Here is a 14,063-nt window from a genome sequence, read left to right on the forward strand (position 1 = left end):
CAACATATCACCTACTACACATTAAATTGAAGACAATGCTGTCTTCTAACAGTTCTATAAACTATTACAGTATTGAATAAAATTATGGGATTTAAATATTCAGAATAGTGTTTCCTCTCACAAAGTGATCCCTTAATTAACTCTTGTTTAATATACCAGTCTATTTTAGAATTAGTCCTGAGACCAAAAACCCAGAGTAGGTAGAATACAAGTAAAATTAAATGAAATACCACTAAATACCTTTCGTGGAAACTCTATACCCTTGAAAAATTCACGTAAGATCTTAACACAGTTAAAATCCAGTGAAGACTTAGAGAGATTGTAGAAGGAAATTAAATAAAAAGATAGTTACTACCTGTGGATTTAACTAATATTTGTCTTGTGATTCACCCTAGCATTTTGTACATTTTGATATGTATGACAACGTACCATCCTCACAGTGGTGGAGGCTTAACGGGCTATCTAATCTAATCCAGCCTCAAAATCTGCTCCCATGGATCACTCACTCAGAAGCCACTTCCACATCTGCCTAAATTCTCAGGAGAATCCTGGGACATGAGAGCTGTCCAGAGAGCCAGTGAACTGTCTCTATAGGCTCCAGAAGAGTCCTGGAGATACTTGCTGTTTCTGAACTCCTGTGAACTTACTAGGTCAGAAATAACTTAAGTTTTCAAGGACACAGGCAAAAAAACAAAGACAAATGGCCTCTATTCAATAAGGTTACCTCTCAAACTCTAGTAAGCAACAGTGGAGGGGGAAAAAGACAATTCCAAAATCAAAAGTTGACCACAGTGCTTTTTAACTAGTATGATGAACTGTTCTTGTGGCTCAAGGTCTTATCTGGGCGTGTTTATCAAAGAATTTATAAAGTTATCCTCTGCAAAAGAGTAAGAAAACTTTGTAAAATGTCAGAGAATCACTGCAAAATATGCCGCTATTGACACTTACGCATGATACCTAACATTTCATCAATTTTCAAAATAAAGAGTTTGAATGAAAAAAAACTTTACAACTGTTTTTTTCTTTCAGGACTCATTAATTTTTGGACAGCACTTCACTGGAGGTCAAAATGTACTATTTGCTAGGAAAATAAAAAATATTTTAGTGACAAAGTTCTATGTGGTTTCAAAGCTAATTATCAATCTCTGAGACTGTGTTTTGAAACTGCCAGTTTTAAGCCTAAAATTATTCAAATGCCAATGCTGTTATGGTCAGCGTGAGAAATAAATTCTATACAATTCCTCCATCTTCCAAATAAAAGGATTTCTATAGTCAGAAAATCTGTTTAAAAAAGGCTCTGTTCCTATTTATAAAAAAGTCTCATTATAAAAGCAAACTTGTGGAGCAGAAGTATGGAATTCAGTTCATCTGGTTATGCCTCAGGTGTAAGGAAATGCGTTGAACCAAGCGGCAGTGTGGGTGGTGGGAATGGAAAATGAAACAGGTGAAATGGATAGTTCATGAAAGAGGTAATTTTTCTCATAAAGATGTATAATTCTCAACTGAAAGATGATTTAGTCTAAGCTAGGAAATACATCTGAGTGGAACAGGTAAAAAAGATGCCAATTTTTAAAAATGGGAGGGGCACTGCAAATGTGAGAGGCTGGTAAAGTTGAAACTTTTACCACAATCCTCTCCCCAAATCTCTGACACTTATTGTATTGTTCCAGGAAGGGATATATTTCTTTCAATAAGCTTCACACAAGTATTTTTTATGGATACATATATTTTCTAACATAAATAAACCAAAGCCAAATGAAAATAAAAACTTACTTATCAGAAATGTAACAATTCCCTGTTTATATCTTAAATAAAATGATATAATTTCCAGCTTCTAGTTAATAGCTCTATGAGGATGTTCATAAAGAGTCAATTCTGCTTAATATAGGGATGAAACCTATCTCCTAGGGAGGGAGGAGAAGGGGGTGGAGAGAAGGGGATTTATCCAGTATTATATAGAGAGCCCAAAGACAGTCTGAAATTTTAATCTACCATCTCTCTCCTCCTTCCTTCCCTTCCTTCTTTCCTTCTCTCTTTTAGTCTAAGTAAAATACCCAATGACCAGGAATTTTCTGTCAATCTCTTTAAGCTATAAAAATTTTAGGCACACAAACTGACAAAATATATAAAACCCAAACATCCAATTTAAATATTTTAGGCATTTTTATTTAATAAATAACTTCAGTAAATAGCACTGTAAAAAGTGAACTGTTAAAAGTAAAACGCACTTAAAATAAGAATGTGACTAGTATGAAACCAAACAGGAAATTCAAACAGTGAGAAGTAAATATACACTGGTCTGTTACAGCACTAATTGAAATTAAGAATTGCTTAATTGATGGCTGTTGCATAAGCCATAGTACAATTTCACATGGTCATTAAAAAGGCAAATGTACAGCTAAAACATCAATGAAAAAGTACTGATAAAAAAAAGTCTTACCCAAAGTTGCAAACAAATACATTAAATGATTAGAAGAGGTGATAAAAAGCACCAGGCTTTAAACAAAATAAAATGAATAAAATAAAATAAATTCACCCAGAAGTCCCCAATTCAGCAAATACTATGTAAATTAAGGCCTTTATATAAATCAAGGACTTTTTTTTGCAGAAAATTCCCCAATACTTCTATCCAAGGCTTGAATTTAAAAAAAGAAGGCATAAAAGTTACCAAGATTAAGTAACTCTTAAAATGGCACACAGGTTTTAAAGCTATGTTTTCCCTTCCTAACTCTCTGACTTTTCCCATGGCCTTTGTAGATCAAATATTTCATTATTTTACATGAGTAACTCCCAAGATACTCATCTTTCAGATATATCATGTCATCAGTCATGTCTAATAAGGAAAATAACAAAATAATAAATTTAAAACAATTCTAAACTAGCTAGAAGGACATTCACTTTGGATTCTGTATAACTGAAAAGTGACATATCTGCAAAGCGAGAAATCAGTTTTAATACTTGATTAACAGAAACTCTCATCATACTCACTACTTTAACTACTGCCCTTTCAATCACTCTAGAAATATCGCTTAATCCACTAAGAGCTGGATTTCAACAGTCCAGGAGGAAAAGGTCAAAAAGGCACAATGCAACCTTAGATGATAAGGATAACCATCCTGTCTCAAGTCTTCTGTCAGTCCCTGGCATTGATTATAACATTATTTTCAAAATCATAAAAAAATTTTCAAATTATACATATTGTACATTTTCAGAACCTGCCCATGAGAGAACCACAGCAACACTGCCCTGAAACTACCTTACTGTGGCTGTGGAATGACTACTTTGCACTCAGTGTTGTGGATACGCAAAGGCAGCGCTCATTTTCCCTCATACTTCGGGTTGACAACAGTTGTCACAGCACTCTTATAAATAGGATTTTCACCCTAAAAAAAAGAGAAAAGTTATCAGTCGCTCTACTGAAGTCATGTAACATTATTTATAAGACAATATTAAAAGTAAAGATCATTTTCAGAAGTCATTTCCATTTTATCTGTCCAGGTATCACACTGAATTTTTTAAAAGGCATTAAAAAGTTTACACAAAAGTTGAAAATGAAGGCTTTGCCCTACAAGTCTAAAGGTACCCCTGTCCTCTGGCATTACTTCCTTTCTAAGCCATTCCTCCACTGGAGGATGTGCTGTTAACGGCTTCTCTCTTTTAAACTGGTTTTGAATGCCTGTCTTGAAACTAACTTTGAACTTGAGGAATTCTTCTGCCATCAACTGCTTGATTCTTAACCCTTTACTGTGCACAAAGGTGCTTGATAATGAACAGACTCCTTGGCTTTCATCTCTCTGAGGGAGATATTCTTCTGAGGCGCTGCCACAAAAGTTGCGCAGAGTTCTGGGGTAAGACTGTCACAGTGTCACTGCGGGCACAGTACCTCCACCAAGGCATCACATTGCCGTATTTGCTTAGACAAAAATAATTTCCATTCTTCATGAAATAACTGCTATTCTTCAATATCGTACTAATGAAATGTTTTATTTTATTGTTAATACTGTATTTTACTAAAGAGTACTGAAATCAAGCCCAGTAAATGACTCCAAGCCATAAACACAAGAGATTTTTCAATATCCAAAACTTTACTGACACTGATGTTTTAAAACAGGAAGATAACATATATCCCCATGCTATCATTTTCTTAAAAAATTCTCTTATGCTAAGTGATACATTTAAATATCTGCTACAGCATTCTTTCTCCTGCTTGAAAGTCAAGTGAGAAATATGGCCAAATATTCCTATCTCAGAGGAAATAACAGTGAGTACAAATGAAACAAATATTAAAGAAAAACTTAAAACATTTAAAATTTTAGGCAAAAATTAAGATTTTGAAATGCTGTTTAGTTTTATATCTTACTATTGAACCATTTGAGGTGATTTCAAAAAATACAGAAAGCATCTAAACAGTAATTTTTGCTTTTAAATTTTATTCACACTTCACTGCAGGTTATATTTGGATATAGTTTTCATTGCCACAATTTCTGCCTCCTAGGAGGGTACAGTTTGGTGGATGACAAACATGAAGATAAATTAAGGCGCTCTGAAATAGTACAAAAGAGAATTATGTACATAAAAAGGGAACAGTATAAGAAAAAAGGGATTGACTCTAAGAAGATCAGGGATATTGTCAAAATGAAACTGACTGTAGATAAAACATTGAAAGGTATATAGACACACATACACATGCAGTCAAGGTGTTGGGAAAAGAATGGCACAGTTAGGTAGAAATATACATAGTTCAGAAGTTTTTAAGGGTGCATGTGTATGTTTTGAGGAGTGGGGAAGGGAAAGGAGACAAGAAAGAAGACAGTGCCAGATCACGAAAGGTCCTGTGTGCCATGCTAAAAAGACTGAATTTATCTTGCAGACAGGAAATCACTAAGGGAAAATGAAACATATAAGGGCTGGGTCTTGAGAGACACCAAATAAACCACTATGACTTCAGCTTAGCAGTGAGCCTGGATACCGACTGAAACGTGACAATGTGCCTTAGCCCCACCCCACAAAACACAATTTGACCAGTCATTTCTGAAACACGGAGGAACTCAGGATCCCTCAGAGACAAACATCATATAATCTGGATGATAAAAAGTCATATAGGATATCAAACTCTGAGCTCTAATCCCAACTGGAGCTAAAATATGATTATACAGACATTGTAGCAGACATTTCATAATGGAGACCGGAGTCTGGATCCTGGCAACTACATTGCTAATGAGTGATCAGTACAAGTAAGTTACATTCTTTATTTCCATCTTCCTATTATATGAGGCTAGGACTGACCATTCTTTCAAATATGCTAGGAAAATAAATTACCATTTAATTGTTTCTTTAAACTAATGCATTAGATAAATCTAATGTTTAATACTTAAAAATTGTAAGGGAGGTAACAACAACAACAACAAATGGAGAACAACAACAACAAAAAAACACCTAAGTTATAGATGAATCCAAAGTACGATTTATATGGCAGAACTTACCTTTGGAGAAAAGTTTGCCTTTTCATATTCACAAACATTTATACTTATTATTTCAAAGTCCATCCAAACAAAATTTTAACATGCAAGGTTAGAGGTAAAATTAAATTATCTGTGTTGGGCATCACCTTAAATGAAGGTAAGCTAAAATAATGCAGATTAGTTCCCATGTTCAGAGTGCAACCCCTCCCCATCCCAACAAAAAGCAAAGCCTATTTAAATCAAGAGAACAGGGTTATGTTCAGCAGTGACGTCCTCTGTCCTCAGTAAATGTCACCCTTGTGCTCCCTCTGGAAGGGCGGACATGGTGGTGACAGCATCATTTCTGTAGTGTATTAGAAATGCAGTGCACAGCCGTGGGGATTAGCAGCCCACATTTAGTGTGCTTAACAGCTGTAACAATTACAAAGCTGACGATCTGATTTCTTTAATGTACCTACATGAGTGGTCTTATGTGCTGAAATAATCAGAGTGCCTATTATCTGAAATATGTTAATGATATAATTAACTGACTGGCAACCTTGGTCCCATATTGGAAAAGTGCTTTATAAGCCATGATTTGTTTTAATTTCTTAATGCTCATTCATTAATTTCTATTGTTTATTTCTACTTTAATTTTTCTTGAGGAAACATCTCAAAATAACCTGTAGCCAATTAATTTGCCTGGATTTCACTAATGAATAAAGAAATTTTTACAAAACTTTCACATCTTGAATTGCTCAAAATGCTTATTTTGGCTGAAGAAGTAATACTGTAGCCAAAAATTGACTTAACAATGAAAACATTAAGTTTCACTATTAATTATTGATAATTTCCTTCAAAGCACAATTTAACATACAGCAAAGGTGAAAATTTCACCTTTCAATAGGAGATATAGAAATTTTTCTCATATAAGAAGTAACCATAAGAAAGTGTCAATATTTGATTGTTTTTGACAGGGAGGGAGGGAGGGAGGGAAATCAGCAAATCAGTTTCCTTCTAAAAATGACTTTCTGTAAAGCATTAAGTGAGAAAGAAAAGAATGTATCAAATCTCATACTAACAGGAAAACGTACCAAACTACCCATATATGAATCTGACAATAATTTTCTGCCATCAAATTTAACTTTGCCATTTCAAAAGTCTTAAAATCTGCTTAGAAATAAAAGAAAAATCTGACAAGTAATGGTTTCTAATGTTATCGGTACTTCCTGTATCTCTTAAAAATATTAAACATTCCTGTACTTTAAGACCTTGTTATTATAAGTACACTTCTCAGCAGAGTAAATAAGCAAATCTGCAGTGTTGGTTTCTAGGTAACAAAGTGATCTCCCAGTTACAATGTCTGCCCAAAACAGTAGCGCTAGAGTAACACTAACACCATTAAGTTAACCAGAAATATCAAAAACTGTCATTTTCTGTAAAGAGTGATCTCCCTCTTCCTAACCAGGTAACAGCGTCTCCCGAAGACACTGACTGCTACTAATACAAGGTAGTGGTTAAGAACCTGGACCCTGGAGCCCAGGGGCCTGGGTTTGAATCTCAGCTCTTCCACTAACTAGCCCTGCGAACTTAGCCAAGTTACCGAACCCTTCTGTGCCTCAGTTTTCCAATATGTGAAATAAGAATAAAAGTAGTTAGGAAAGGAAAGAAGAGTTCTGGATCACCAGTCAGGAGAATTGGTTCTAATCACAATCTTTTTATTGGAGAGTTTTAGGGGCTTACATAATTATATTAAAACATGCTAGAAGCACTTCATGAAAATTCAGTTACAAGGAAGAAGCCTGTCCACTACTGCTAAAAGAGGAAATGATGAATTTGTCATCCAGGTAAAGCATACACTCACCAAAATAACTTACCCTAGCTTAGAGAATACATTAACCAAGCTTTATTACCACTATGAAATTTTCAACTAAGTTTTTATTTAAAACTATAATAGGATTTTTCTCTTTAAAGTCTTTGTTACCTTTCAAAAAAAGTTCAGTGTTAGCTTTGAATATTAGAATTATTCAATAACTAAGAAGAAGAAATATATATAAATAAAAGGCTCTGATTTTTAAAGGAATTTTAAGTTACAGTCAAGAACTAAAGATTTTCAAAATATTTCTAGAATCAATAACGATGACACTGTAGTTATATATTATACAAATGTTATACCAGGTTACATTTATTCTCCTATTTTGAGCTTTAGTTTCCATGTTCGCTTTTCATTGTTTCACCCTAAAACTTACATATAATAATTTGTTATATTATTATAAGGATAATAATACTACCTAAAGCAAAGGACTCTAGTGAGGATTGTAACTGACAGGCTGCTATCACACACTACAGTCATTAGCCAAGAACAACCACACCAAACAATATCACCACTGACTCTAAGTTAAAGCTCTGGGAAGTGACCCAATGCCATTCTGCTTACTAAGTGCAAGAGCTGGGACTCAACCCAGGTCTCTCTGATCACAAAGCACATTCTCTTTTCACTACAACACAGCTGCTGCTTCTATACCATAAAGCTTAATCCAAAGCCCCTCTAAACACTAACTCTGTATTAACACACAAAAAGAAAAGCCATAGTATAGCCATATAAATAAAGCCAGACTTTAAAAAAAAAAAAAAAAAAAAAGGCAGCAATAGTGATAAAGGACACACAGTGCAGTAAAAAGGATAAATTTCACATGCAAAGACAGAAAATGAAAGAAAATACGAACGGCAACTTAGAGACCAGCTTTACGTCCATAGTTTGGATTCTTGAAATTATTAATAGGACTCTTGTAAATCGGATTTTCTTGCTAAAGTAAAAGAAATAGTTTCTAATGATTTCATCAGAAAAAAGCTGACATGTATAGTGTTTAAACACTATAAAAGAGAATTTTTACTATTTTTACACTTCCAAAATTAATTTTTTTTAAAAACCCAAGCAAATTGTAGTAAAATGCAAATGACTAAAATTCATTTACAATTTAACAATACTGAAGATTGTCACTGCTTTTTTGTATCAAAAGATGAATACACGAAGGCCAACGCTTGGCCACCGTGGCCTCCCACCCCACGCTTCAAAGCACTAAATGCTGGCATCAACTTTCATCACTTACAGCTTCTAAATTTTTATAAAGCCAGGTTTATTAAGTTGTAAAATTGCAGAGAATAAAAATACCCTTTTTAAGTACATAGTTCCATGAATTCTCAAATGTATAAACACACCCACAATGAAGATCATCCCAAGATCCCTCGGGCCCCTTCCCCCAGCTCCAGCCCCTGCAAACCACTGGATCTCATTTCTGCCTCTAGAGTTTTACCTTTTCCAGACTGTCACATAAGTGGAATCATACAGTATGTAGCCTTTTGAGTCTGGCTGCTTTCTACTTAGGTTTCTTTGTTGGGGGAAAAGAAAAAGAGAAAAAGCTTTCTACTGAATAGCTTGCTATTATTTAGGATTCTATTTTACATGAGAAAAAAAAAGGCAGAAGAGCAGATTTAAGATTAAAATTATTAAGGAAATAAAAACACTGACCACAGTAACCAGAAGAAACATTCTTATAATTGTTTTGTTTTAATGGGATATACTTAAGATGTTTTCTATTTTTCACTAAATGCAAGTTTTCTGAATAATAACTTTTGGGGGGAATAAAATATTTAAAGGACTTTAATAATCAGCTTTAGAGCTAATAAGTCTTAGAAGTGTTACATTTGCTTTATGAATCACCCTCCTTTTTAGATGATTTCCAACTTACCGTGTCCCATTTGGCATTCATTTTTTCCTTTTCAAATTTGGCAAATTCCCTTCTGTCATGAATGATCATTAAAAGCTTCCAAATCAGCAGCAATGCAAGGCCAATAAGAACAATTCCAGCAACCACACCTGCTACAATTGGAATAATGTCTGGACCAGTGGGGCACTCTGTAAAGTAAGAAGCAAAGGATGAGCACATAAGGGATGAGAACGTGAAGGTACAGCCAAAATTACAAAGAGCTGGGCAGTCTCATTAAAAAACACACAGGAATTAAAATCCCAAGATAAGTGAATGTACACTATCCCAAAGAATCTATAAAAAAGATACTAGAAGTAACAGATGGGTTTACAAGACCCCAGCATACATGATCAATAAAGAAAAGTCATGTATTTCTATGTATTATACAGAAATTGATTTCTACAATTTGGAAATTGAAATTTAAAAAATAGTATTTTCTACAATAGCACCAAAAATCACGATATACCTATGTATAAATCAAAGAAAATATGTGCAAGATTTACATGCTAAAAATTACTAAACATTGACGAAAAAAAGACCTGAATAAATGGAGAGAGATTCCATGTTCATGGATTAGAAGACTCAACATTGTTAAAATGTCAATTCTCCCCCAATTTTTTTTTAATTAATTAATTTATTTTTATTTTTGGCTGCACTGGGTCTTCGTTGCTGTGCGTGGGCTTTCTCTAGTTGCGGCAAGCGGGGGCTACTCTTCGTTGCGGTGCACGGGCTTCTCACTGCACTGGCTTCTCTTGTTGCGGAGCATGGGCTCTAGGCGCACAGGCTCAGTAGTTGTGGCACGTGGGCTCAGTAGTTGTGGCACAAGGTCTCCGGAGCACAGGCTCAGTAGTTGTGGCGCACGGGCTTAGTCGCTCTGCGGCATGTGGGATCTTCCTGGACCAGGGCTCGAACCCATGTCCCCTGCACTGGCAGACGGATTCTTAACCACTGCGCCACCAGGGAAGTCCCTCCCCCAATTTGATCTATAAACTCAATGCTATCCCAATCAAAATCCTGGCAGGACGTGTAGATATCAAGCAAGTTTATTCTAAAATTTACAAAGAAGTAGGAGAACCAGGAAAGTGTTTCAAAAGCACTTTCAGAAAAGAACAAAGTTGGACAACTTATATTACCAGATTTCACAACTAGCTATGAAGCAACACTAACTGAGACAGTGTGGTATTGGCTAAAGGACAGATGCTTGGATCAATGGAACACAATCAAGAGTCAGAAACAGGCCCACATATATAAGGTCATCTCATTTTCAACCAAGGTAGAGAAAGGTCAACCTTTTCAACAAATGGTGCAAGAACGACTGGAAATCTACATATAAAAAACTGGACCTCACTCCATATACTAAGATCAGCTCACAGTGGGTTACGGACCTAAATGGAAAACCAGGAACTATAAAACTTTTAGAAGAAAACAAAGGAGAAAAATCCTTATGAACTTGAATTAGGCAAGGAGTTCTAAGACATAATAGTAAAGAGCAAGAGCTATAAAAGAAAAACTTGGTAAATCGTAGTTCATCAAAATTTAAGCTTCTGGTCTTCAAAAAACACTTAAGAAAATGAAAAGACAAGGAGGCACAGACTGTGAGACAGTATTTGAAAAATACATATGCAAAACAATACAGAGACTTTAAAAAAACAGTTTGGCTATTTCTTCTGAAGTTAAATATATGCCTCCAAAATCCATTCCTAATATTTATCCAGGAGAAATTAAAACTTACATTCCCATAAAAATCTGACCACAAATGTAGAAAATTCCAAAGTATATTAAAAGCACCCAGAAAAACCAAGATAAAAATGTTTCATCTTTTGAGAAGCTGAACAAATTCATGCTGTATAATATCCTTTAACAAATTATCTTTCCCAGTGTCCAAGCCTAAAATCAAGCTCATATTTAAATATCATGAATAATGACGGTACTCTTACCGAGAACCTGCTGTCAGGCACCATGCTGAGGGCTTTGTGTGGGTTACTGCATTTACTCCTCAGACTCTCCATTCATAAAGCTTAAAATCTGCTTTCTCTTTCCCTTATTTATTAATTAAATACTAGTTTAAACTTTGAGAGATTAAAAGTGTCCCAACTTGGACATATAATTGTCCAGCTGGCAGTTGTTCCTAGATATTAGGGAAACTGCCAATAGCCCTAAGCAGTAAAAAGACATAAAAGAAAATGCAAAGAATTTTGAAATGATCAGATTTCTACCTGGAGTCTCTACAACATGAACAGTGGCCTCATTGTTCCCATTCACTGAATATGTGAAGTAGAACCAGCAGTCGTCAACGTCCTTCTCCTTACAATGGGACAGGGGATCGACCTGGCCTGGCTGGGGCAATTTGTCCCGATTTTCAACCTTGGTAATGTTGAAATGTGAACATTCCTGAGCACACGTGTCCTTCTTTTCTCCTTTGTTGAAGGCTCGGCACTGAACACATTCTCTGTTAAAATGCAAATGATTACATTTACTATTTAAAATAATATTTGCTTAAAGATTATTTTGTGTGCTAGACTCAAAATTTAACCAAATTAAGCCAAGAGCAATGAAAGAAGATATAAATAAATGAAGAAACATATTTCTAGATGGGAAAACTAAACATAAAGATGCTAGTTTCCCAAGTGATATTACAGATTTATTACAGCTCAAACTAAAATCCTCCAAAAGAAATAAGAGAGTAGGAAAATAAAACTAGCCCTATCAGATATTAAATACACAATTTAAAGCCAAAATAATTTTTGAAATGTGTTGCTGGTACAATAGTAGTTCTCTCTTCAAGGGACAAAACTTTCAATTTTATTTAGTTTAGTCAAAATATAGTTAATTAAGCAATTGGTAATGCTAATTTAACAAAGGTTACCACATGGATTCACTTACATAGCAAACTCGGATTGAAATAATTGTACCATCACTCTCGTACGACACATTTCAATATCGTGTGACAAACACCAGCTACTGAGAAAGAATTTTTAAGATTTAAAAAGTGGGCTTCAATGTGACAGTTTATTTACAGCGTAACCTGATGTTAGCGCTGTTCTCTGTATTGTGTGCTGATACAGAGGCCAACAGACAGCGGGTTATCACCCATTTCAAACAATTCGGAAATACTCACTTATGCTCGGCACAGACTCCAAGGCAGGTCTGGCACATCTCACAGGTCGGCCCTTGGAACTTAGGATCTGTACACTTACAGGCGCCACACTCACAGACGCCCCGGCCATTGCAGATCTGCCCATTCACAGCTGTGCAGGAGGTAGTGTCCAGAGAACAGTCACAGGCACTGCCAGTGTAGTTAGGGTTGCATTCACACACACGACACTTGCAGACACCATTTCCTGCAATAAAAAACATCATTTCTCATAACAATGGTAAAAATGTAAAATCAGAGCAATGACCGAAAAGTGAAAACAAGCAATAATGTGTAAGAAAGGCTATCTGTGGGATGGAGTGACCTTCAATGCTGCCCTTTTTCTATTTATTCACTAAGCAAACTCTCAGCATTTTTTATTGTATTAGATAGGACCACATTTTATAACCATTTTCAGACCCCTTCTCACCTCCACAAATTAAGCCATTGGATCTATCACAGTTGAAATTATCACACTCGCAGAATTTGCCAGAATAAATTTCGTTTGTATTATCCCTCTTCCGACACACACACTGTCCACAGACACATTCTCCGTTGTTGCTACATATTTCTGAACTGTTTTCTTTCCTGCAGTAAGCGTCCATATCTTCACTGTTCACCTCATCTGTGCTACATTCACAATGTCTTCCAACACGTCCTTCGTTGCACCTAAAGAGAGTCCAAAATTTCAATCACATAAAATAAAAATAAGTGAAAGTAACAAATCATGCTGTGAGAAAGACTGGGAGAGGAAGTAAGACTATGAACATTATCTTCAAACTACAATTTTATTACACGTCATGCCACACGTCACAGATGTGCACAAAAGTGTATATATGCACACACACAGAGCCATTCAAATCCATATGGAATCTACACAGGGGCCTAGGAAAAAAATCCCTCTTCAGGAAAGTAACCATTTTGATCAAGATGAAAATACAATCTAGCAATGAACAGGTGAACAAAACATTTAGAAACATAGGATAAACTTATTTTTAAAAGAGTGTGCTCTGTTTTCAAATGATATACTATTTATTACATTTGCTATTATAGGTGAAGCAACCGTCCAATTGTTAATCTAAAAAACTACAATAAACACACCCCAAAAGGTGCATGGAAGTTGAAGAAAAACATACTGAGCCTATCATTTGAAAATGTAACTAACATACTGTTTAAAAATAAATTTATCCTATGGATCCAGACTTTTCAGCCACACTGCCTATTTTTAGAACACCTAGTATTCAGTCACTGAAGACACTAGTTCTGTATCTGGTAAATACACAAAAAGAAGGAAGGCAAGACATTTTCAAGATGATCTTTCAGTTAAGTAATATTTTACTAAAAATGGATCTACACAATTCAGTCAGGGTATGTATGACATGGAAAATTTAAAAACGTAACATTTTAATTGTTATTTAGAATAGAAAGCTAATAACTGATGGCAAAATACAGCCATCTATTTTTCTCATGATTAAAAACCCTTCAAAGCACAGTCACTTGGGGCTGACATCTGCATCAAAATATTCTTCCCTCCTCCTATTCTTTTAAGGAGAAAGATTATTCAGAGTACATTCAATTTTAATTTTTAATTAAAAAGTACTCACAGTATGAAAATAAAATTTAAAATAATTTGACAATAGTTTTGTTAGTAGTAGATTCTATGTTCTGAAAATACTGTTTTCTTTTTAATTTTACAAAGTATATTGCTTTTTAAAAAATTAT

At 35.0% G+C, this 14,063-nt stretch overlaps 1 protein-coding gene across 1 annotated transcript in view; it reads right to left on the reverse strand.

The window, feature by feature from the left end:
* Positions 1 to 2,144: 2,144 nt before the first annotated feature.
* ITGB1 (integrin subunit beta 1) overlaps positions 2,145 to 14,063 on the reverse strand; it is a 42,904-nt gene continuing 30,985 nt past the window's right edge. Inside the window, exons 12-16 of the mRNA XM_061178864.1 lie at positions 12,772 to 13,010; positions 12,327 to 12,549; positions 11,425 to 11,657; positions 9,191 to 9,357; positions 2,145 to 3,383 (exon numbers count right to left, since the gene is read on the reverse strand). Of these exons, the coding sequence (XP_061034847.1) occupies positions 3,318 to 3,383; positions 9,191 to 9,357; positions 11,425 to 11,657; positions 12,327 to 12,549; positions 12,772 to 13,010 (928 nt within the window). The 3' untranslated portion in view covers positions 2,145 to 3,317. The remainder of the gene's footprint in view (positions 3,384 to 9,190; positions 9,358 to 11,424; positions 11,658 to 12,326; positions 12,550 to 12,771; positions 13,011 to 14,063) is intronic.

Source organism: Eubalaena glacialis, chromosome 2, assembly GCF_028564815.1.
Source record: "Eubalaena glacialis isolate mEubGla1 chromosome 2, mEubGla1.1.hap2.+ XY, whole genome shotgun sequence".
Lineage (NCBI taxonomy): Eukaryota > Metazoa > Chordata > Mammalia > Artiodactyla > Balaenidae > Eubalaena > Eubalaena glacialis.